At 42.4% G+C, this 21887-nt stretch overlaps 3 protein-coding genes across 10 annotated transcripts in view; 1 reads left to right on the top strand and 2 right to left on the bottom strand.

The window, feature by feature from the left end:
• klhl13 (kelch-like family member 13) overlaps nucleotides 1–6005 on the bottom strand; it is a 16783-nt gene extending 10778 nt beyond the window's left edge. The window contains exons 1-2 of one of the 4 annotated variants that reach the window (XM_085936255.1): nucleotides 5866–6005; nucleotides 4670–4744 (exon numbers count right to left, since the gene is read on the bottom strand). In XM_085936255.1, coding sequence (XP_085792381.1) covers nucleotides 4670–4722 — 53 coding nt within the window. In that variant the 5' untranslated portion in view covers nucleotides 4723–4744; nucleotides 5866–6005. Of the gene's footprint in view, nucleotides 1–4669; nucleotides 4745–4880; nucleotides 5686–5770 lie in introns of those variants that run through there. The other 3 variants (XM_085936256.1, XM_085936257.1, XM_085936258.1) reach the window with 3 other exon arrangements.
• On the top strand, nucleotides 5888–13251 carry wdr44 (WD repeat domain 44). 5 transcript variants are annotated; one of them, XM_085936252.1, is made up of 21 exons: nucleotides 5913–5931; nucleotides 6969–7104; nucleotides 7321–7354; nucleotides 7513–7587; nucleotides 7834–8443; nucleotides 8953–9101; nucleotides 9199–9294; nucleotides 9422–9558; nucleotides 9684–9767; nucleotides 9860–9966; nucleotides 10058–10209; nucleotides 10290–10428; nucleotides 10518–10582; nucleotides 10660–10776; nucleotides 10859–10981; nucleotides 11067–11258; nucleotides 11639–11740; nucleotides 11850–11965; nucleotides 12149–12276; nucleotides 12360–12494; nucleotides 12574–13251. In XM_085936252.1, exons 2-21 carry the CDS (start codon nucleotides 7004–7006, stop codon nucleotides 12660–12662), a joined length of 2751 nt encoding a protein of 916 aa, XP_085792378.1. In that variant the 5' UTR covers nucleotides 5913–5931; nucleotides 6969–7003; the 3' UTR covers nucleotides 12663–13251. The 5 variants fall into 5 exon arrangements, 2 of the variants coding, with proteins under 2 accessions (XP_085792378.1, XP_085792379.1); XM_085936253.1 differs by lacking the exon at nucleotides 5913–5931 and adding an exon at nucleotides 6562–6669; XR_015068735.1 differs by lacking the exons at nucleotides 12149–12276; nucleotides 12360–12494; nucleotides 12574–13251 and adding an exon at nucleotides 11477–11536 and having other exon boundaries at nucleotides 5888–5931; nucleotides 11067–11391; nucleotides 11850–11892.
• Nucleotides 9570–21887, bottom strand: LOC147043550 (U2 snRNP-associated SURP motif-containing protein). The gene is made up of 25 exons (XM_085936254.1): nucleotides 21630–21887; nucleotides 20325–20409; nucleotides 20138–20249; nucleotides 19955–20061; nucleotides 19799–19866; nucleotides 19618–19718; nucleotides 19453–19517; nucleotides 19208–19373; nucleotides 18923–19122; nucleotides 18275–18318; nucleotides 17168–17272; nucleotides 16897–16963; nucleotides 16537–16706; nucleotides 16297–16459; nucleotides 16046–16125; nucleotides 15858–15945; nucleotides 15648–15776; nucleotides 15385–15574; nucleotides 15220–15300; nucleotides 15096–15153; nucleotides 14857–15004; nucleotides 14176–14286; nucleotides 13733–13905; nucleotides 13522–13659; nucleotides 9570–9753 (listed from the first exon to the last, which is right to left on the bottom strand). Exons 2-24 carry the CDS (start codon nucleotides 20400–20402, stop codon nucleotides 13545–13547), a joined length of 2619 nt encoding a protein of 872 aa, XP_085792380.1. The 5' UTR covers nucleotides 20403–20409; nucleotides 21630–21887; the 3' UTR covers nucleotides 9570–9753; nucleotides 13522–13544.

Here is a 21887-nt window from a genome sequence, read left to right as displayed (position 1 = left end):
GAACGCAGCAGTCTATCAAATCCCCTTCATGTCAGTGGAAAGCTTAAAAACATCCTTCCACCAGTGACAGTTTAAGAAGCTAAAGTCAACTTGGCTTTTGCGCGAGATGACAGTGGCTCTTGAAAGATTAATAAGAATAGCTTTGCGGTCTTAGCTAGCTGCGAACCAATAGAAACGTCATGAAATCATTTGATTTTCGATTGGAAGCCATTCCTGGAAGAATGTCATTGAAAATGCTTTTGATAAATGCCTCACGTTTGTTCAAGGGCAGAAACGCAAACACGCAAAATAGTCTTAAGAGCAATCTTGGAAATGCAACAATGACACAAGGCAAAACAATGGCCTTCCAACTCTTTTGACTAAGACTCAATCACATCTAAAGTCACTTTTCAAACTCAATCACATCTCCAGTCATTTTTCAAACCAACAGTTGTACATTTCATTGACGACTAGAGCGCTTTTTAAAATTACTTCATAACACTTCATACTTCAAACAACTACTTCATAACACTTGTCTCTTTCTATACAGTACATTAAAAAAGATATTACTGATGACCTTCAGGCAGACTGCATTTCGTAATGGACACTACATGCACACAGGAGGCAGATTTATATCAACATGTACATCATCATAACAATCATCTTGAATCGAGACAATTCATCCCACTAAGAAACTAAAATGACCTACAAAGAGTTAAGTGGGGAAAAGGGCTCACGTGTGGGTGGCGTAAACAATCCGTCAACATGCAACAAAATGCTAAATCAACCTGACGGATGCTGCGGAAGGGAGACAGCCCAGAACAAGATGCGTACAACTAAAAAAAGACACAAGGCAACTGAAATAGTACTTGCTTAGAGATACTTCACATTTTTAGGAATGGATATGAAGACATGTCACTGTACCACAACCACAGCAAAAATGGCAATGTTGTTTTTTTTGGGGGGACAATGTGCTACTACAAATTTTAGCGGTACAGAACAGTAGCCTGGTGATGTCACAGTCATTTATTTATTTTCCAATTGTTGTACTGATCAAAAAAGAGCCATATTTTTGCTAAAAAAAACCTTGTTTGTAGATAAGGGAAAATATTTTTATAAAGAAGTATGTTTTATCCACCATCAAACAAGCGAGCTTTGTAATTAGATGGCTAATTTTTACTACTTCAATTCAGTTAGGCCTAATCTGCCCCCCCAAAAAATTGCAACTCGTAATTAATCTGCCTGTATCTGTAGCCGTGAAAATGTGCTCTATGGTTTTCCAGTAGAAGTGAGATTCAAAGAAAAATTGATTAGAAAAAAAAAATTCTTCAGCTCTTGAGTGTGATGTCAGCTGTCAAATCGACAACATGATTATTTTTGGAACGCGGATCTTGCTGTTTGATTAAGAGATCAAAGAACCCAGGTTGGTATCGAAGCAGCTCTCATACTGCCTGAACCGTTTGCTTGAATGAGTGCCAAATTCATCGCATGAGCGCAAGAGACGGACGGACGGACGGCTGCCTGACAGACACTTGAAACATATCTTGCGGGAAATCTGTCAAGTGTAAAACCGTTCTGTATCGTACGATAATTTCATTTGCCTGCCTTAGCTAGTTATCAGCACAAAACAAGTCCATATATATATATTCAAAACCTTAGTTGTGGATATAACCTTTACCCCAGCAGCATGCAGCTATAAATACCACTGAAGCCTCGAGGGCTCCGGAATAAAGAACGCAGCAAAAGCCACGTTTGCCTGACCACAGAGTAACCTATAATTGGGGGCCCGATATCAAGCTACCCAAAAACACAGCTTACAATAGACATGTTTGAAAATAGCAAGCGGTGTGGTGAGAGAGAGGAAGGCGGAGCCTCAGGGCTTGATGCGCTTCCCTTGCCAGCGTACGCGCACAAGACACGCAAACGCCATCCTCAGCTACTTCCGTGCTCTTGACGAGTCCTCATTGTGCTCTCATGCAGCATGCCGTCCACTAAAAACCCGGTCTGACCAGACAACTACTGAAATCTCTCTAAAGTCTTCAATGTGCACTGCTGAGGAAAAAACTGCAACAACAACAAAAAAAGCCACTAGAGACACTGATTTGCTGTTAAATGTATTGTAGAGGAAGATTGATGATGACGATGTGCGGCAGGGCAGGATGTTTGATCTACAGACTGGGTTAAGAAATCTGGGTGGGGATGGAAAAGGACCTGGGTGGAGACCTCGATGGTCACAACTACTTGTGCAAAGCGTTCCAATGACGGACGGGGGTTATTGTGGTCTTCCACCATGTTTGTCACAAACATCTGAAGAAGACAAGTCAACTGTATTAAAACTAGGGGAGAGGAATTGTGATATTTTTGAAGCATGAATCAAGTGCCAACAATAATCAACAAATCGAGTGACAGGAAATGTGTGCATATCTGTCAAGCCTCAAGATGCTCCACTGCTGATTCTCATGAAAAATTATACAGCAGTGCTGAATTTCGCGAAGATCACCAAATTAAGCTCCTAAGGATCGCCAAAGTAAATCTGCGCAATAATTGACGATTGCATAAATCCACTTGAGCGGAAAAACAAGCCAATACTCCCAAGAGGCTTGCCCTCAAATTATTTCAACCCACACCCACATTTGCACTCTTTTCCACCCAAAACCATGATGAACAAGACCATCGGTGGAGAGCTGATGAAAAGAAGGCAAAATGCGAGGATGGCTAAAGGTTGTGTGAAGACCTTCTGGTCGACCCTCCCCCCCTCTAGAACAGTAGCAGATGACAATAGCTTCTAAACCAGGGCAAGCCAGACATCCTGACAAAGGCAGACTCCTCCCAAGCCAGAGAGTCCCCGTTTCCAAATAAACAGAGCCACAGGGAGACGGCAAAAGTCTTGAACGTAGTGCTTGTGGCGCCCCAGACAAGCGGCGAATTGAGTCTTGCCAAAAGCAGCATGCCAGAGAAACAGCAAACGATGCCGGACAAGGCTAATCTCTTTAAACGGAACAACCCCCAATCGGAACACAAAAGTGGAACCAGAAATGAGAGCGTCACACGTTCCAAAAGGTATCTTCATGATTTTAAAGTGGCAAACAAACAAAAAGGTCCCCCACCCCCCCAAAATCCACATCAGTGATGTATGAATGCTATTACTCACATGTAAGCAGGTGAAAGCGGTGAGGACCGGGACGTCTTAAGAACCGGCACTGGGAATTTCCAGCTGACGGGAGAACCGCTTTTCCATTTCAACGGCATGTTGTTGTCACCAGAATGGTGTTGGAGCAATACCAACAGCAAAGAACATTTCCATGCGAAGCGTCTCAATGCAGTCTTCCATGCCACTCCTGCCTACACTGTTTAAGGGGGAGGGGGAGAGCGGGCCGCGGCGACAGAAATACACGGGTGGAGGCAGTGCCGGCTACAGGCAGGCAAGGGTTGTGACATTAGCGGCAGCGCCAAGAAGCCAATAGATTGCATCCAGCGCGCCTGTTCGCCTCGCTGCATAAGCGACTGTCTCGTGGTAGGAGGGGGAAGGAGCTTGAGCACAGCCTTGCGAAGGCTCATCAAGTGTAGCTAAGCAACAGTGCCACCTTGTTAGCACAGTTGTGATTACCGCTAGGGTATTTTTGAGGCGTTATTTTCAGCAATTGCTTGGTTGCTTTAGACTCAGCTATTTTATTGTATACAATAACACAGTGATAATACAGTGGAACTTTCGACTGTGCCGTAAAACGTTAAAAATCTGTCGTGGCATGACGACCAATGGTCAGCCGGGCAGCTGAATTATAACCAGAATGCTGCTAAACTAAGATATGAATATTTAATGACAATATGTCCTGCGCTTCTTCATTAACGCTCCTCATTTGAGAAACTCACATCACACGTGCTTGTCCACTTACTACACACGAGACATCTGCACAGCTGAAGGCAGCGCATTGGAGGTCCACAATTATTCCACTGTCGCCAGGTCAAGAAAAACTTTGCCGCCCCATCTGTCATCCCCTCACTTATTCCAGAAGTCATACGCTGACCATCAGCTAAATATAGCCCGCTGTAATACTACAAAGCTCTGAACTTTTCACATGCAAGCCGTGGATGCCTTTTACAACTCTGGTGACGAAAAGGTTGCACAACAATTGAAGATCAGCAGTCCATACACATTTTGGTCATCATGTGCCAACTCTCCACTTTCCCATTAAAATGGAACAAAAAATGAAACTCCTTATTAGCATCCCGACAGAAAACAGAGCAATCAACCACTTCTTGACAATATAATGCTATACAAGAGCTGTGTGGGCTAAAATATTACATTATCATATCACAATGCCTTTAGTTAAAATTCAATTCACATTAGTTGTTCAATACTTGCAGTTGTGCCTCTTAAGCACGATCCTCTAGTACAGCATCTTAACTGCTAATCAGGTATTACCTGATTAACACCTCTGATTCCACATGAAAGCTTTTCTCCAGATGGTGTGACAGACTTACAGCCAGGACACACGGCTAGGTCAGGTCAGGTCAGGCCAGGCCAGGCCAGGCCAGGCCAGGCCAGGTAACCGCTGCACTAAATGTACGACTCTGTCATCAATCTGGTGTGATAAATCGATTGCATCCGCCTTGACTGAGGGTGTTTAAATTCTCTCAAAGTTCAACAACTATCACTTGGTGCTAGTTGTGTAATAGGATCGTACATTACCTGTCATGCAGTCCAATGGGCATTGCGTCCCCTTTGTGCATAGGGTGCTCCATACCCTTGCAAAGCCTCACCTTCCTAACCAAAACAAAATCATTTCAACCAACATATTAAAAAAAAAAAAAAAAGTCATGAAGACAATATTTGTCAAGAGTGAATAGATGCAAATGTTAATACTGCAAGTGTGTACCCATATTCAAATGCCTTAATTTACCTGATTGCAACTAATTTAAGGTATTCCTTCGACACTATGAACAGTCACTTGTCCTGGAATCGTTTGAAACTAATTTAGGGTATTCATTTGACACTATGAACAGTCACTTATCCTGGAATTATAAATTCTGACAGGTAGACGTATTTCCTTGATAAAGCAGATGTGTGGTGTTGTTGTTTTGGTAGATACTAATAATAAGTCCATGCAAATTGGCAGCTCCTCAGATCATCTCACGCTGAAATGCCCTATTTTTTTTTTTTTTTTAAATATAATTCTAAGTCTAAATGTAGGCTAATTGAAGCTATAAATACCTGCCTGGTGTCTTGCCTCAAAAGCGCCAAAATCAAGATCAATCAAAATTACTCATGTAGTCGAAACGCAACAAAGTGACCCCAACATAACCTAAAGTTTTTACCTTTCAGTGGCGCAATTCAACGTGGTGTAAACGCAAGGGAAGTGTCTGTAACGCGTGAAAAGGAAAAGTGTACATATGAGTTAGCTAACTTGTTTATGAAGAAAGAAAACTGCCGTTTGAGCAGTACGATGTCAATGACTTGATTACAACAATACATCGTCATATGAGCGCCACTACCAGGCTCGAATAAAAATGTATTTGCGGTCATTTATGGTTAACGTTGCCACCGGTGAACAAGCTAATGCTAACACTATAGCTAAGCTAACTCGTCAACGATTATTGTTAGCGATCGCAATATATATTAAGAACAATCGGCAGTATTGTTGCCAGTTGTGTTTACTAGTAGCTAAACATATTACTTGGGTACTTTAGATCAGATCAACAATATTGATCTTAACGTGAGTTAGTTGGTCACAGTTAGTTGCTACTTGTTCGGGTTCATTTGCTTCAACCAATTAACAAACTGTTTGCCAACCTGTTGTCTGTTGGTTTAAATTTGTTCGATGTTGAATTCGATTATAATATGTGTGTTGAGTACACTCCATAAACTTGAAATGCTAAATTCCATACCTTCAACGACGAGGTAACGCTGACTGATGTCCTTGTTTTCCTTCCAAGCCCTCAAATCCACTTACAGTAAGGGAGACGCCCATTCTATTTTAGCCAATAGGATATTCGTTTACTGGTAAACCACTACCATCCAAACTTCTCATTGCTAGAATAGTATGGCGATCTTTTCTTATTGGCTCAAAACTTCCGTTACTAAATTCAGTGTTTCTCATGAGACGTTCTCATCCTTTTGCAAAAAAAATAAAAATAAACTAAAAATAAATCTTACCCTTAAGCTACAGTTGCACTTTGGAGTAATTGAATTTCCACATAAATAAGTGACAAGAAAGTAATATTCAGTGATTTCTTCCTGATACTTAAAGTATTAGGGTTGGATTATTTGAGTTATTTGGAGTCATACATTTTTCCACTTATATTATTTATTTTCAAGGCAAGTAATTTTTTTTTATCTTCAATTTGAATTAAAAAGAAGACGATTCCCAAGAAATAATGTGTTTCTTGAGACTGTCTTGTTTTTTCACAAGTTTGAGGCACATTTAATACACTCATTTCCATTGGAGATGGTTGTTAGACTGCACTCTTCTCTGTGGTGTTCCAATATTGGATTTATTTTCACTTTACAGAGATTTTAATAGCTCAAGGTGGGATCGCAACACTACCACTCCGCTACAGTAGGTGGCGGTCTATTAGCCAAGAAAGAAGACCCATGGCCCCTCCCTTAGTACTGGTTGACTTATTTTGTGTGTTTTTTTTTTAAGAAATGGGTTTGTTTATAAGGCTCTCTGCCTCCGAGACACCAGCTAGGTAATGCAAAGACGCAATTTTTGCATCTTGGAAGATATTCTGATTGCAAATAAGTAAATGATATCAGGCTTCTTGTATACAAGTGGCTGTTTGGTTAAATATAATAGTAGACTTGCAGCATTACGCTATGATGTAGCTCTTGTTGCGATCAGTGTAACGTAATGCTCTGACGTTGACAGAAAAGTGTTTTGCCGAACAAGTCAAGACCAAGCCCTTTTCGTGTTCGCGTTACTATGCGAAAGAAACAAAACAATCAGAAGCCGCATCTCGGTTAACTCGATCGCATGTTGTTCTTTTAGTTAGCAGCTGTCTGGTGTTTAAACTGGCTAGCTCAATGGAGAGATCATTTCATGTTAGCATGGCGTCAGACACGAGTGACACGGACGAGTTCTACGATGCTGCAGAGGACGTACATTTCAGCCCATCTCCCCAAGTGTAAGAAAACACCTTTTTGTTTTTATGTGATGCTAGATAAAACATCACTTTTGCTCTGTGTTCTGGCGATCTTCAAATATCAAGCTTTTAAGAACGTTGTCTTTTGCATTACTGTATGCTTTCAGTTTCAATGAAAAATCCCGTGCATCATCTGATATTCTGGAGGAGTGTAATAACTTTGATTATTAATTATCTTTCACCATGTTTGTCTTGTAGGTCTCCTGCAAAGTTTGTTATTCCATCACCTAAGGTATGTTTCTTAAAGTTGACAGTTTTCATTGTATCTCAATAATGTCCCATCATGGTATAAATATTTACAATGCAGTAGTTATTTTCCATTTAGACTTGTGTGACAAACAACTATGATTATATTTGTTTCATTTCACAAAATCTTTTCATTATGAACAGCTCTCGCATAGATCTGATGAAGATGAGAGCTGCGGAGCGGCTGCCTCTGGGACTACTCAAGATGATTCCTTACATGTGTGGTTTTCTATTTTATTGTTCAATAACACACTCACACACATTAGACTAGAGCTAAGTGGGGTGGATGTGTATGATCATATTACTGTCTGCTTAGGAGAGGATTTTAATAACCTGAAAAATTTGATGACAGAAAAGTCAAAGTTTTGACAGTAGTACTTTTTCCACACAGACAGTTACTGGTGACTCAGCATCACTTCATCTAGAAATAAATTGGTGGTATGGATTTTTTTCTCTATCTTGCAGATCATTGATAGCATCATTGAAGAGAGTCAGAAGGAAAATGGCGCCGTCGCAGAACTTTTCAAGCAACTTCATGTTGATGTGACTGCGGAAGCCGAGTCAAAAGAAGAGAGTAAAGTTTCAGAAGTTCCTGCGGAGGCATCAATTGCTGCTGATGACTCGATTCCTATCGAGAGACAAGAGGAGCAACCGGAATCCTCTGCCACAAATGGAGCGTATTCTCTGCCTGCCCCCGATTCCTTGGACCTCCCAGGACCTTCGGGTGCAACACGGGAAGGTGTTCAGCCCCCAGACATCACCAGCACAATAGGACAGAGTCATACCGATGGGATGCTCGTGGTCGCTGAAGGGGAGCAGAAACCCAGGTCTGCTGACATTTTAGAGCAGGTTTCATTCACAGACAGTTCAGTGGACTCCATGGACACATCGGGGCCTACAAAACCACCACGGCAGTTCACGGTAGAACCCGATATTGTAGCCAGCACCAAAAAGCCTCTGCCATCACGGCCGCGCCCTCCTAGCGGAGCTCCTCCACCAAGACCCCCGCCACCTGCGATGCAACGTCTCCCTTCCAAGAAGTCTCAGGAGTGTCTCAGGCCCAGTGGGCTTGAAGGTAAACATGCATTTAAAGACACTGTACAATAAATTGGCCGTCTAAGCAACACTTAAGTATTGGTTGTAACAGTAAAGGAACATCTTCAAAGAATTTACACAAATTGACCAATAGACTAAATCAAATTCAGAAGGACTTTGTGTCTTATCCACCTACTTGACTGATGACATTACTTAGTATGTCTCAGTTTCTCAGTGTTTTGAACGCTTGATGTTTGTATTTCACTGCAGCCTTTAAGGCGACACAATGGTCCGAGGCTTGTTTACTTATTGCTGACTTTTGTCAAATGTAAGTCAATGAATAACAAGGCAGCGGTGTTCCAGGTTAATCATAGATGGGCAGACTCTTGTCATGACAACAAGAAATGGTTTGGTGAAAAATGGAGTTGGTGAGGGCAAATGTTTGTGCTCAAGGGCCCACATTTGATTTCTTAAACCAGTAGATGGGCCAGCTCACTTTTAATAATTATTACCAAATAACATTCCCTCAAATATGGATATAAACTGTAGTCTCTGCAGTGAGTCAAGTCAGCAGCGAGACTCTGGAACCCTCTGGTCTGGTGTCTCCGAGTAGCACCGTGAGAAGTTTAACCAGAGAGTTGCAACACTCCTTGGATCTGGCCAGTGCCACCAGTGGGGACAAGGTGGTGACCGCACAGGTCAGTGTTTCTTTGCTTGCTAAATATCACACTGTACATGGTGTATTTGGTCTTCAGTGCAACACTTAATAACCGATGCCCGTTTTGTGGATTTTAGGAGAATGAGGATGAGGAAGCCTCGGGTCAGGGTGAGGGACAAGTTCCAGGCCCTCAGCGTCCACGCTCCAACTCCGGTCGAGAACTCACTGACGAGGTAGGTCTTTGCCTGTTTGGTTTTTGTCTTGGGGGGGGGCTTTATTTTTCTTGGCTTTAGGCCACATCAATGTTGTTGCACATTCTTTCCACCAACATTCAATGGACCGTACCGAATGTTAAAACAGGAAATCCTGGCCAGTGTGATGATCAAGAACCTAGACACTGGGGAAGAGATCCCGCTAATCCAAGCAGAGGAGAAACTTCCTGCGGGGATTAATCCCCTAACTTTGCACATTATGAGGAGGACCAAAGAGTATATCACGTAAGTGGATAGTCAAATGTATGACTGTGCTTGATTTGGAAAATTATTATCTCCAATGAAAAACAAGGCAACATATCGTAAGGGGAAGTTGCTCCTTTTTTTTTTTTTTTTTTTTTCCATCCCAGGAATGATGAAGCACAGTCAGATGATGATGAAAAGTCCCAGGCTCCACTGGCAGATACAGATGGGGGGAAACTGAAACAGAGAACGTAAGGAGCTGCATCTTATTTCACCCTCAACTGTAATGCTCTTTCTGTCACGTTCATCTTTATCTCACGTTCTTCTGAATCTTTATTTCCAGAACTCAGTTTAAAAAATTCCTGGGCAAGTCAGTGAAAAAGGCCAAGCATCTTGCTGAGGAATACGGAGAGAAAGCGGTGAACAAAGTGAAAAGTGTTCGCGATGAAGGTAATAAAAAAATATTCATACATTTGAAGGTAATAAAAAAAAATATTCATACATTTTGTGACATAAACTCTAAACATTTTTCTTGCGTTAGTTTTCCACACAGATCAAGACGACCCATCCTCCAGTGATGACGAGGGGATGCCCTACACCAGGCCTGCCAAGTTTAAGGCAGCACACAGCTTTAAGGGTCCGTTTGACTTTGATCAAATCAAGGTTGTCCAGGATTTAAGTGGCGAGCACATGGTAGGACAAATTGCTCTTTCCTGCTCGAATATTTGATAGGAACGAAGTCCGACAGCAGCATTTTTGTTCCTTGTTTGAAGGGGGCTGTGTGGACAATGAAGTTCTCACACTGTGGCAGGCTGCTGGCTACTGCCGGCCAAGATAACGTCGTTCGCATCTGGGTCCTAAAAACGGCCTTTGATTATTTCAACAACATGAGATTGAAATACAACACGGAAGGTATCCCCCCCCCAAAACGTCCCCTGACGTCTGCGATAAGACTTTCAATGAGGAGTCGTTAACGTGTCGGTTTATGGTTGCTTCCCCAGGTCGAGTGTCACCTTCTCCCTCTCAGGAAAGCTTGTGTTCCTCCAAATCTGACACTGATCCCGGGGTGAGTACATTCTCAAATATTCTGATGTAAGTGGGGGGGGGGGGGGAAAAAAAAATCTTATCGTCCTTGTGTTTCAGGCAAGTTGTGCTCCAGAGGACCCAGATACAGAAGACAGGAACGCCCCTTTTCGCCAAGCCCCCTTCTGCAAGTACAAAGGCCATACAGCAGATCTTTTGGATTTGTCTTGGTCAAAGGTGACCATCTCCACAGCTTTCAATTCATCTTCCATTCAAATGCCGTCTTGCCTCATACGATGCATTTGCTACGTTACCGTAGAACTTCTTCCTGCTTTCGTCATCCATGGACAAAACAGTCCGACTGTGGCACATATCCAGGAGAGAGTGTCTCTGCTGCTTTCAACACATTGATTTTGTCACAGCAATCACATTCCATCCCAGGGTAACTTGATAACATCTCTCAAAAAGTCTCCCAATTCACACAAAAATACCAGATTATTAATCGCTGCAGTTTTGTTTCTTCCCAGGACGACAGATACTTTTTAAGTGGCTCTCTGGATGGGAAGCTACGATTGTGGAACATTCCGGATAAGAAGGTGGCACTGTGGAATGAGGTGGATGGACAAACGCGCCTCATCACTGCTGCAAACTTCTGTCAAAATGGGAAATACGCTGTCATCGGAACCTATGACGGAAGATGCATCTTCTATGACACAGAGGTACCTTTGCTTTCTTTTCACTTTGTTTCTTTAATCTAGACTTGTATTTCAGTTTATCAAGGAAAAGGCCCAAGCACAGAACTCTGGGGGACACCGTGGGAAAGCACGTGGATGAATTGCGCCTGGTTAATGAGTTAAGTCTGAACCAGGGCACAGAGGTGATGAGGAAACAGGTTTCCTGTTGGGAAATGAGAATGAAATGGTTGTTTGTGTCAAAGGCTGCTGTGAGGTCAATCGAGATGAAGGATTTTAAGGGGTTGAGCATCCACATGAAGGAGGTCATTTGTGTTCATTCCTGAAACCATGTCAGACAACTAGCTTTTAAGAAATATGTCAGATTGCCTAGGAAAGGTGAATTTTTTTTTGTGTGCATCCTACAGCGTCTGAAATATCATACCCAAATACATGTACGGTCCACCAGAGGCAGGAACAAAGTTGGGCGAAAAATCACCGGTATCGAACCATTACCTGGAGAGAATAAGGTAATTAAATAATCCAAATGGGACTCGTCACTACTTTGGGGAAATTTCAACTTTTTAGCATATTGGCTCCATAAAGACATGTTTACCATTGTAATCTCTTCTCGGATAGATTTTAGTGACCTCAAATGATTCCCGCATCCGCCTTTACGACTTGAGGGACTTGTCTCTATCCATGAAGTACAAGGGCTACGTCAACAGCAGCAGTCAGATCAAGGCCAGTTTCAGGTGAGGAGCAACACTCATAATCACAAATAGACCTCTCCACAATGTTCATTAAAAGCACGTTTGTTACCTTGTTTAATAAAATAGAGATGCTAATTATTAAATGTATGCATTGAGCGACTGGACTATGCTCAATTAGCCTCCGCCTTAAAGCCGAATGGATTTCTAACATGTCTGTTTCCGCAGCCACGACTACTCTTTCATCGTCAGTGGCTCAGAGGACAAATACGTGTACATCTGGAGCACTTACCACGACCTCAGCAAATTCACATCAGTGCGAAGAGATCGCAATGACTTCTGGGAAGGGATTAAAGGTAACTGCCGCTCGTTGTGCCAATGTCATGCAGGCCCCTCGTGTCCAACGCGTGTTTTTATTTCCCCCCCCCCCCCCCCGCAGCACACAACGCTGTCGTCACATCAGCCATTTTTGCACCGCACCCAGGCCTCATAGTGCCACAAGAGACCGGTGCAGAGAAAACAGATGCCGATTGCAAGAGCGTCGACTCTAATGAATCGGAAACGATTCCCTCAGGTATTGGCTGTGCTTCAGTTATAGCAGGGGAACAAAATCTCGATTGTGGTTCGTTGTGCTGAGGAACATTTTGTTGCAGGTGCCCTCAAGACGGATCACACAGAGGTTCTACTCTCTGCTGACTTCACTGGAGCCATCAAGGTTTTCATTAATGTGAAGAAATATTGAGCTCCATGAGACTTATTTGTAACTCACACAGATATATAATTGTTTTATCTTCGAGCTTAACGGCTGCATCACAGCGTTACTTTTCATCTTAAACACCAAGCAACTGTGATTAGTTTGACGTTTCTAAAAGCTCAAATTGCCAACGTTACCTTTCTGTGGTTTCAGCAGACGCGTTCATTAATATGGAATACGTGGTTAGCTTCTTGTGCTGTCGCATTTCTCGGCGGTTATTTCCTAACCGTTGCAAGACACTGTCTCCACATTTCAACGAGTCTTGAAATAATATTTTTCTGTAAATGTGCCTACATTTTTGTTTGTTGTTTTCTTTTAAATGTTTCAGATTCTCGACATTTCCTTTGCTGATCATAGCAACATTTGAGATACAGCAACTCTGTACGTTTATGATTGAGTGGAGTCAAGTATCATACTTTGTACCGTACGTGTACTTTTTCCGAAACACTAATGGCTCTACATTTGATACATTTCAATAGATTAGGACTGTAGACGTACAATCTACCATTGCACACTTATTGCTTTTGTAAGCAACTTAACACTCTATTGGTGTCCTCAATAAAAATGTTTGTTAATATTTCAAGCAGAGTTAATACCTGGCTCTTCTAGCACTTTTGCCCTGCGCCTCTGGGAGAGGAAGCATCACACACGCAAATTCATATCATCACTAAAAGTGATTTAATGTTTGAGCATCGCACTTTTCAAATTATTTTATAAACAAACGTAAAAGAAAAATATAACTAGTGTCCAAATATGATACAAAAGAGAGCAGGATCTTGCGGGAACGAGGGAAGTGTTGTTTGGGACCAAGACGACAGAACGCTGTGAGTGGTGGACACCTGCTTACCGTTGCAGGCCTGGCAGCCAGAGTCAATGTTTACTCTTTTTTGTCTTCTTGTGGGAACGATGTGGGGACTGTGACCGGGATCGCCGCCCCCTCCACTCTGGAGATGGAGACCGGGACCGTTTGGACTGTCTGGGACACCTGGAAGGGGATGGTGGGGACACTTTGAGAATAGTCATCGTAATTAGTGTATTCTTTGTCACGTGGCACTTACTTTACAGGAGAAATGCTATTTGATTTTCGGCTGCCCCTGTCAGAATCTCGACTCCGTTGTCTGTCTCCATTTTCACTTTTTTTGCTCTTCTTTTTGTCCTTTTTCTCCTCTGTCGGCTTCTCCTTTGATTTGGATGTTGAGCTTTCAGGCTTCTCGTCATCCTTTTCAAATTCCTACAGGAGATAGGGGGGGGGGGATTTCAATTTAAAAACTGACACAATCACGTTTTTATGAGCTAGCGGGTTCTTTGGGACCAGTAATACGTTCATTGTGAAACCAGATTCAAAATCGTGTTCCACCCACCCAGTGACATTGTTTTTGTGCGCCTCTAATTGTATTCAGATGTCAGTGTTGCCAATACAAAATTTGCCATTAAAGAATGATTTATCTTACTGAGCAATTGCTTTTCTTCCTTTAAGAGCACACCTTTGTGTTCCAAATACCTTTTGCAGCAGTTTGTTCCTGTGATGTTCCACGTGCTGTTGGATGCTCATGCCGGTCTTCCTCTGCCTCTTGCCACTTTCTAGCTCATCTTGGAATTTCATGACCTTTAACTGGGTTACAAGGGTAATGTTACAATTATTTTTTTTTTCCCATTTTGAAAAGACATATAGGTATATATGTACATTCAATTTGACAGACTACGAACAATTTCAGAAGGTTCACTGTTAGGGTTTACAAATTATCTTGATCGTATGATTATGTTGGAATGAGAACTAGAATTATTAACTTTGTTTAAACCTTTTACCTTTCCTTGACTCTGAAAAGTTTAACCGTTCAGTTGTTGAAACTTTCCAAATGGTGTGGAAACACTCTTGCTTAGTCATCTAAAATGCTCCACTAGTTTCTGTTTCCACGACCATGTAAAACAATGAGCTGGGACCCTCCGCACCGATTAACCAGTTGCTGATGTGACCACCAATTATGTCCAATGTTAACCCCCCACCCTACTTGTTCTCAATAAATATGCTCTTGTAAGAGACTAACGGGAGACTTTGTTCGAACATTGCTGTACCTACAGTAACAAACAAATTCTCCACTTGCAAGTGCTTAAAGGACATACTGTCTCTCGTGCGGTTCTCGCAAAATAAGTTGGAGTGGGAACATCTCGAACATTCACTTACTTCCAGCTCTCTCAGCTTTTTTCTTTGGCACTCAGACATTTGAAAACCTCTGAGTGAGCTCGGGAAATGTGCGCTGTCATGTTTGGGAGAACTGTTGGAGTCATCGCTGCTGTCACTCTCAGAGTTGCCTCCATCCAGTGGCTTGACACTGTTTCACAGCAAAACAAAGAACCATGTTGACACTGAATACTTGAAATGAAATGTGTGGACGAAGGCAAAACAACGACAGAGGCCCTTACCTTACATTCACTTCAATGTCCTTGCTTGACGCAATGCTCCACTTGGACTTGGGCAAGGCTGAAGGAAAAGGGAGAAGGTTACATACAGTCAGCTTCTGCAGAGGACATTTGTGAGCTGTGTTACCTCGTGACAAAGTCTCGTCATCGGCCGGCTTCTCCCACTTGGACAATGGCCCTCTGGGAAGGGCCACCTTGCTGTCATCCACTGAGGACAAAGTTGAACTATGTCAGGACGCTGTCACTCTTGGACACACGCGCCATGCATACAGAACAGTCGCGTTCTACTCACGTGGCATTCCGTCAATGTCGTCCATGGCACTTCCCAAGGGAACGCCGTCTATGTCATCGACAGGAACGCCGTCCAGGGAGTCCCAGCCGATAGGGCAGCCGTCCAGGTCATCCGTTGGCCCTTTGCTTAAAGGCAGCCCGTCTATGAGAGCGCTGTCGATTGGCATACCGTCAAGTTTGAAGGAAGCTTCCTAAAAGAGGAACATCGGTCATTTGAATACCGCATAGAAGACTGATCAAAGCAAGAGGAGCTTTTCCACTCACATCTGCCACTTCTGTCAACTCTTGGCCAACTTTGGCAAAGCCCAGGAAGATATTTTGAAGGTGGATAAGATAAGGCTGCGGGTATATGGCCCAGTCTTCCCAAGCTCGAAAGCAACTTGTGACCTTTTGCTGCGGGGGGGGGACACAAATTGTTTTGAACTTTTTTTTTTTCTCCCCAAAAACATCCTCATTCATCAAAGATGCAGTTACCTTAAACTGTTCAGCTTGCAGCCTGGCTTGTATGTTTTTGTATGCTTCGTGAAGCACTCCAAATATCTGCGATAGCTTTGATTCAAAACTAAAAAAAAACAACAACAACAACAATCGTCAAAATCGTAGCTATACATAAAACATCAAGACCACTGTGCATGAAAGGATAAATAAAAAGTATCTCTTACTGTTTGCGGTAATATGATGCCCCTGCTACTTTGGCACTGGAGTTGTATAAAATATCTGATACTAGATATAAGCTGGCAATCTACAAGTGCAAGAAAAGTAGTGAGGTTAAGTTGGTGATGGGAAATCATGCTAAAAATACCATGTACAGATTTCCCCCATAACTTTGTTGTATGCATGCATGCATGAGTGACAGTTTCTATAAACCAGCTATGTGTGTTCAAAATGAAAACATTTATAGGTGGGAACTTGCCTTCTTCTGAAGGGAAGTCTGAGGCGAAGAAAACGATTCTGTGACGTGTCCCACGACTTCTTCCGCTGCGTCGGCTCGTTCAAGACAGAAGAACATGGCGCCGGCGATGTCTCCTTTGCTGGGAGTGAGCTCCTGAAGCAACACCTCCAACTTCTGTCTGTGCCTGCATGTTTTGTCTTGTTAAAACTTCAAGCTGGGTGATTAACCCATTTTAGCATTTTGCCTGTTTGGTGTACTCACTCGGCTCGGAGCTGTCCCTTCTTCACCTCTTCCTCGGGAGATGCGACCTCCTCGCCTTCGTCCTTTTCCTCATCTCTATCCAAGTAGCTGTTGAGGATGGGAGGCCTCCAAAGGGAGCCGCCTCGGAACATACGGAAATCTGTGGTCCTCCATTTGGTCAGAGACTCTCCCTGAGGAATTGAAGGTAAAATGCACTCGCATTTAAGGTTTCATGTTCATGGAAAACTGTAAAACTGTCCCAAACATCCAAACCCCACACAAAATTGCTAGGAGGGATTTGAACTCCAGGCAACAAACCTTTTTTTTTTTTTTTCCAGTTCTCTAGCAAAACACTATTTTAAGGAAATATACAGAAATTACCTGCAGGATGGAGAATAGTTTCCAACGATAGTAAACGTGATTTTGACTCTTGTTGTCAAAAAGGAACCTGAGCCAAAAGAAAATCAAAGTTAGGGACCTTACGGGCTTAATGGTTAGGACACACACACACACACACACACACACACACACACACACACACACACACACACACACACACACACACACACACACACACACACACACACACACACACACACACACACACACACACACACACACACACACACACACACACAGCATTTTTTTGTACCTGTAGTCTGTGTTGTTTTTTTCTTTGTTCATTATCATGGCTTCAAACAAAGGACCTTCACGCACCACAAACTCTATCATTCGATGGATGAGGAACAATAAATTTCTATGGGGGAGGGAAACAGAAAATGATTTATTGACGGCAAACCTTCAATTTTCTCTCTGGGTTCTGGCGGGGAGGAAAGATCTCTTAATACCTCTTTACACTGAGCTAGTGAGCCGTGCAAACTGCGGGCTGGCTCTTTGCGCTAGTCTTAACAGCGTCGGTGCTTGTCAAAGCATTTACCGTTTGAAACTGTGGAGCGTAAATATTTGCCTGTCGAAAAGGACACCCTGTTTTCACTAAAGTGCACAGTCACTGACCTCCACGGCATCCAGGACAGACTCGAATCACTTATTTGCGACTCAGTCAAAGAGGTAAAAAGGATTCCTCAGAAACAAAAGACATTCCTTCGGATTTGGCTGGTTGACTTTTTATGATGACTAGCAATGCAGAGCTTATACCTTTTCCGTATGATGATTTGTTAAAAAAGGTCACAAATTGGATGTGAAATACCAAGAATAAGGCTCACTGTAGAAAACAGAATGTTTTTTATATGCACATTCCACTATTTCAAGTGACATTATATGGAAACAAATAGGGAGATGAACATCTCATGAGTTGGACTAGACAGAATTTATTCTTTATTTTATGGCTTCGATTCCAAGCAAATGATTTATACTATTATAGCACAGGTTTGCTATGTTCTGCTACCGTTTTACTGGTAATGTCACCAACTTCAATTACTCCTAATACGAAAGCACCTTGTAAGGAAGGACATGTGATTTTAGAAAGCCAAGAGGTGAGAAAATATAAATACTTTAGTTTCTCATATAGTGGCCGAGGAAGCACCTAGCAATTCATCAGAGCATGACTTTTTGGAACGATCAAGAAAAACTGCACTAAATAAGAGGCCTACTGGATCTTTGTTTGCATAGTTATGATTATTCTGTTGTTGTTTTTGTTGGGGTAAAAGTTTTTTCTTAATATATATGTTAGAGCACCTGCCTCTGTCCTATCACTTGTGTTCTAACAGCTGGTCAGTCGTAGGAGGAAGAGTGTGTGTACCTTTCGGTCGGGATAACCACTTTGACTACGGCTTCGGACAGAGTCTGTTTGTGAAGTCAAACCAAATAGTGAAAATATGACAAAGGTGAGTATTCGTACAGATGAAATACGGCAGGAAGCAGAGAAACCATAGCATACATACTATAAGCAAGAGGAATGAGAGCTAAGTGTAAGAGGTCAGACCCTCCGTGACTCCATGTTAAATGGCCACACTAAATGACATTTATCTCAAAGTGAGGGCTTATTTTCCAGACTACTGAATACGTTTCCCCTCCGTTTTATCCTTTTGACAAACTAACACAGACTCAGCCTATCACAGATGTCCATTACATCAGGTACACCTGCACATACGGTAGTGTTTCCTTTCCCTCATTGAGTATGAACCGGACACTCTGATTAGGAACCTACTGCCACCTAGTGGAATATAATGTAATTATTCTGCCCAGCACTATTCACGGCTGCTAAAGACAGATGAACAACAAAGATGCATTATTGGTGTAAATAAATATATTGATATATCTTTTTTTTTTTTTTTTTTAAACTGACACCCCACTGAAAGACGTGCAGGTGTACCCAATGACGCGTCCGACTCGTCTCACTGCTCAGACATCATGCACGTGCATAAAGCAAAATGAAGCAAGACATTACCTTGTCAAGATCTACTTTGGACAAGGCCAGGGGTTTGGTGAAGTCATTTCGGAAGCGATCCCTTGGCTGAGCGTTGAAAGGAAGCCCAGACTGAGGTGGCGGCGCTGCCCTCACCCCAACTGGAGTGTAGAGGGGCTGAGGTGGAATCCGAGCTGGTCTGCCCCATCCCAGCTTCATTTCGAAGCCCATAATCACTTTACCTAAAACCCCCAAGCCACCCCCAAAAAATAGTATGAAACCGAGCCATGAGAATAAAAATGGAAAAGAGCATGTCTTGAGGAGTACCATCTAGCGCTGCCAAAGCTCGCTCTGCATCTTTCCGTGTCATGAAAGCCACAAAGGCTCTGTTGGAAGTCCTGCAGCGCTCCTCATCCGTGCGGGGCCACATTATCTTCACGCTGGCCAGAGGACCGTACTTACCAAACTCTTTGCAAAGTATCTCCTCATTCATCTAAGGAACAACAGAGTGCATTGTGTTAGCTGCTATGCTAACATGAGCCCACACCCTGGTCTTCTACTGTGAGGCCTACCTTTGGACTGATACAGCTGATGTATAGATTGGTGGTGGTCGGTATCGTTGGGTCATCATAAAACACTGTGGAACACACTGAGGTTTAGCAGGGCAGAGCATACTAAATACAGGACTAACACCATATTTGGACTTGTTTGTGTAATCACGTCAGTAGGTTTCTTACCTGGCCGTCCTAACAACGGTGATTCCAGGAGTCCGGACCCGCCTCCACTAGCTGGTTCATTTTGCTTTCTTTTGTGTCTCTCCTCACGTTCTTCCTGAATTCTACAGTTTTCACAACAAAGATACAAAGATATTGTAAAAATAAAACTGTGCAAAGTTTAGAAACTTTTGGGTAGACTCACAGCTTAAGTTCCTCTTTGAAGAGCTCTAAATTACTCTTCTTCTTTTCCTCTGCCTTTCTTTTAAAAGCCTGTGAATCGGAGACATTGTGCATGCCGCTGAAGTGTTTATTTTTGAAGAAATGCAACCGTTTATTTTGGATACGGGTCCACACTCACAGATTTTTTGCTCTCTGATGATTCAGGTCCGCCATCTTCAGATAGGGGAACAAACTTTGAGGCAGGTCTGTAAAGCCGACTTTTGTTGGCCTCTGCTGCTTCCTCATCTGCAAGAAAAAAGTAGCTGTTAAAAATCATAAGTTATAAGTAAATGAAATAGTGTAGCGAGTCTTAACACCTGACCTTTTGTTGGATTCACAATACCTCCGCGGACAAAGGTTTTCACTCCACTTTTTTGGTTAGGCTCGAATGATGCTAAAAATTCTTCAAAAACAACAGCTGCCTTTTCCTGCTCCTACATCACCACAATCAGTTAGCAATGCATTTTTAAAAACATTTCCTTTTCAGATACAGTTTATAATGGCCTTACCTTTTTCTTTCGCACTTCTTTCTCCTTCCTTGTGAGAGTTTTGACTGGGGTGACAATGTTGACCTTTTTGTCAGCCATTCTTGAACTGCAAAAAGAAGGACGTATTTAATACAGATAATTCAGCCTTAAAAAAAACACACACACACACACACATTAACCTAGCAATTTATCTCTTATGCAGACCAGCACTATTCAAAGGTGTGGCATTATTTAACATAATACAATGTAATCCTACAGCCTCCATCTTCTAAAATTAACTGTTGCACAGATTTGGTCTTCAAATTAGCAGGACTCACAATTCTATTACATTTGCCCTGCATCTTTTCTCTGTGTCCCTCCATGCATTTGAGCGTGAATCTATCCCATGTAATTGGGCTTGCATCATCTGCCGAATCCTTTAACGTACCCTTCCATGCATCTTTTCAGCTATCTTTCATCACTGTCTGTAACCTTGTCTGAATACTTTCTTTGCAGCCTGGCCTGTACTTTTAATGCCCACTTACCTGTATCATTTTAAGAATGCTTGCTTGTATCCAGCCCATGCACGGTTGCATTTAAATTAACTTTCCATCTAGCTTTTCTTTAAACATGATCCGTATCCCTCTGTGCAACCTAGCTCAAATCCAGGCCTTTGTCGTTTCATGCACCCTTTGCCTGTAAACATCGTCTCCCCCCCTTTAAGTACAGCCATTTTTATGAAAATGACACTAAACAAGAGCCCGGTGGATCCAACACTAAATCTGCACACAATGCGGTTATTTTAATGTAAGATAGAAGTGTAGTAAATTACAAGGGGTGTGTGAGGATAAACAAAACACATCACAACTGAAGTGGTTCTCCAGAGAGCTGCATTAATTGTGCAATGACAGAGTTAGACGTTGTTGGCTAAAAAGAAAACATGAAAGATTATCCGATGTAAATAGGTAATAAACTCTACTTTGAGAACTAACACAATGATTTAAAGGGCCTGTGTTTGTCTCCTTACCTTCTGTCGACGCTTCACTTTGCTAGCATCGCTATGCTAACACAAACATTTAGCTTGGCTGACGCTAGTTCATGGAGATGCAAACAAACCGATGAAGAAATTGACGTTTCTACCACAACTCAATTCCCCTATCAACCCCCACCTTAGAGACGACAAAGATGACAAATAGTGCAAAGTAACCAAGTCACCAGCGCCTAAGACAACGCATTAGATCGCTACTCGTTAGCAACGCCAAACGACCATCGACACGTTATCAAAAGCACAACGGCGTGCACACGTAAGATTTTCACATTCATTAAAAAAAAAAAAGTGCACCTTACAGAGTGTTTCGCGTTATTGTTTCACCATTCTGGCAGCGACGATCTCGGATAATACCGACATGCTACAACATAGCGGAATATACAGACGAGTGGCGTTCAGTCGGAAACATTGAGAGCTAATACATATTCATGAGATGGGCATTTCACTCTTTGTTAAACTCACTTAGGGCTAGCTTATCAACTACGTCAGTGTTTCACAATTTACGCAGCCAAATGACTATTTTTACATTGACAAAATCTCACGTCATCACACAAAAC

The sequence above is a fragment of the Syngnathus leptorhynchus genome, chromosome 17 (genome assembly GCF_054491065.1).
Source record: "Syngnathus leptorhynchus isolate UIUO chromosome 17, UIUO_Slep, whole genome shotgun sequence".
NCBI classification, from domain to species: Eukaryota; Metazoa; Chordata; class Actinopteri; order Syngnathiformes; family Syngnathidae; genus Syngnathus; species Syngnathus leptorhynchus.
This window is presented reverse-complemented; position numbering and strand designations above follow the sequence as displayed.

Bases quoted from the DNA above. Each gene is read 5' to 3' on its own strand.
- wdr44 (XM_085936252.1), top strand. From the start codon at position 7,004: ATGGAGAGATCATTTCATGTTAGCATGGCGTCAGACACGAGTGACACG. The intron at 10,982-11,066 runs GTAACTTGATAA...GTTTCTTCCCAG, and splicing joins CAATCACATTCCATCCCAGG to GACGACAGATACTTTTTAAG. The intron at 11,259-11,638 runs GTACCTTTGCTT...TGCATCCTACAG, and splicing joins GCATCTTCTATGACACAGAG to CGTCTGAAATATCATACCCA.
- LOC147043550 (XM_085936254.1), bottom strand. From the start codon at position 20,402: ATGGCTGACAAAAAGGTCAACATTGTCACCCCAGTCAAAACTCTCACA. The intron at 15,575-15,647 runs GTGAGTGGAAAA...TTCCTCTTTTAG, and splicing joins AGTTGACAGAAGTGGCAGAT to GAAGCTTCCTTCAAACTTGA. The intron at 15,005-15,095 runs GTAAGGGCCTCT...GCTGTGAAACAG, and splicing joins GACATTGAAGTGAATGTAAG to TGTCAAGCCACTGGATGGAG.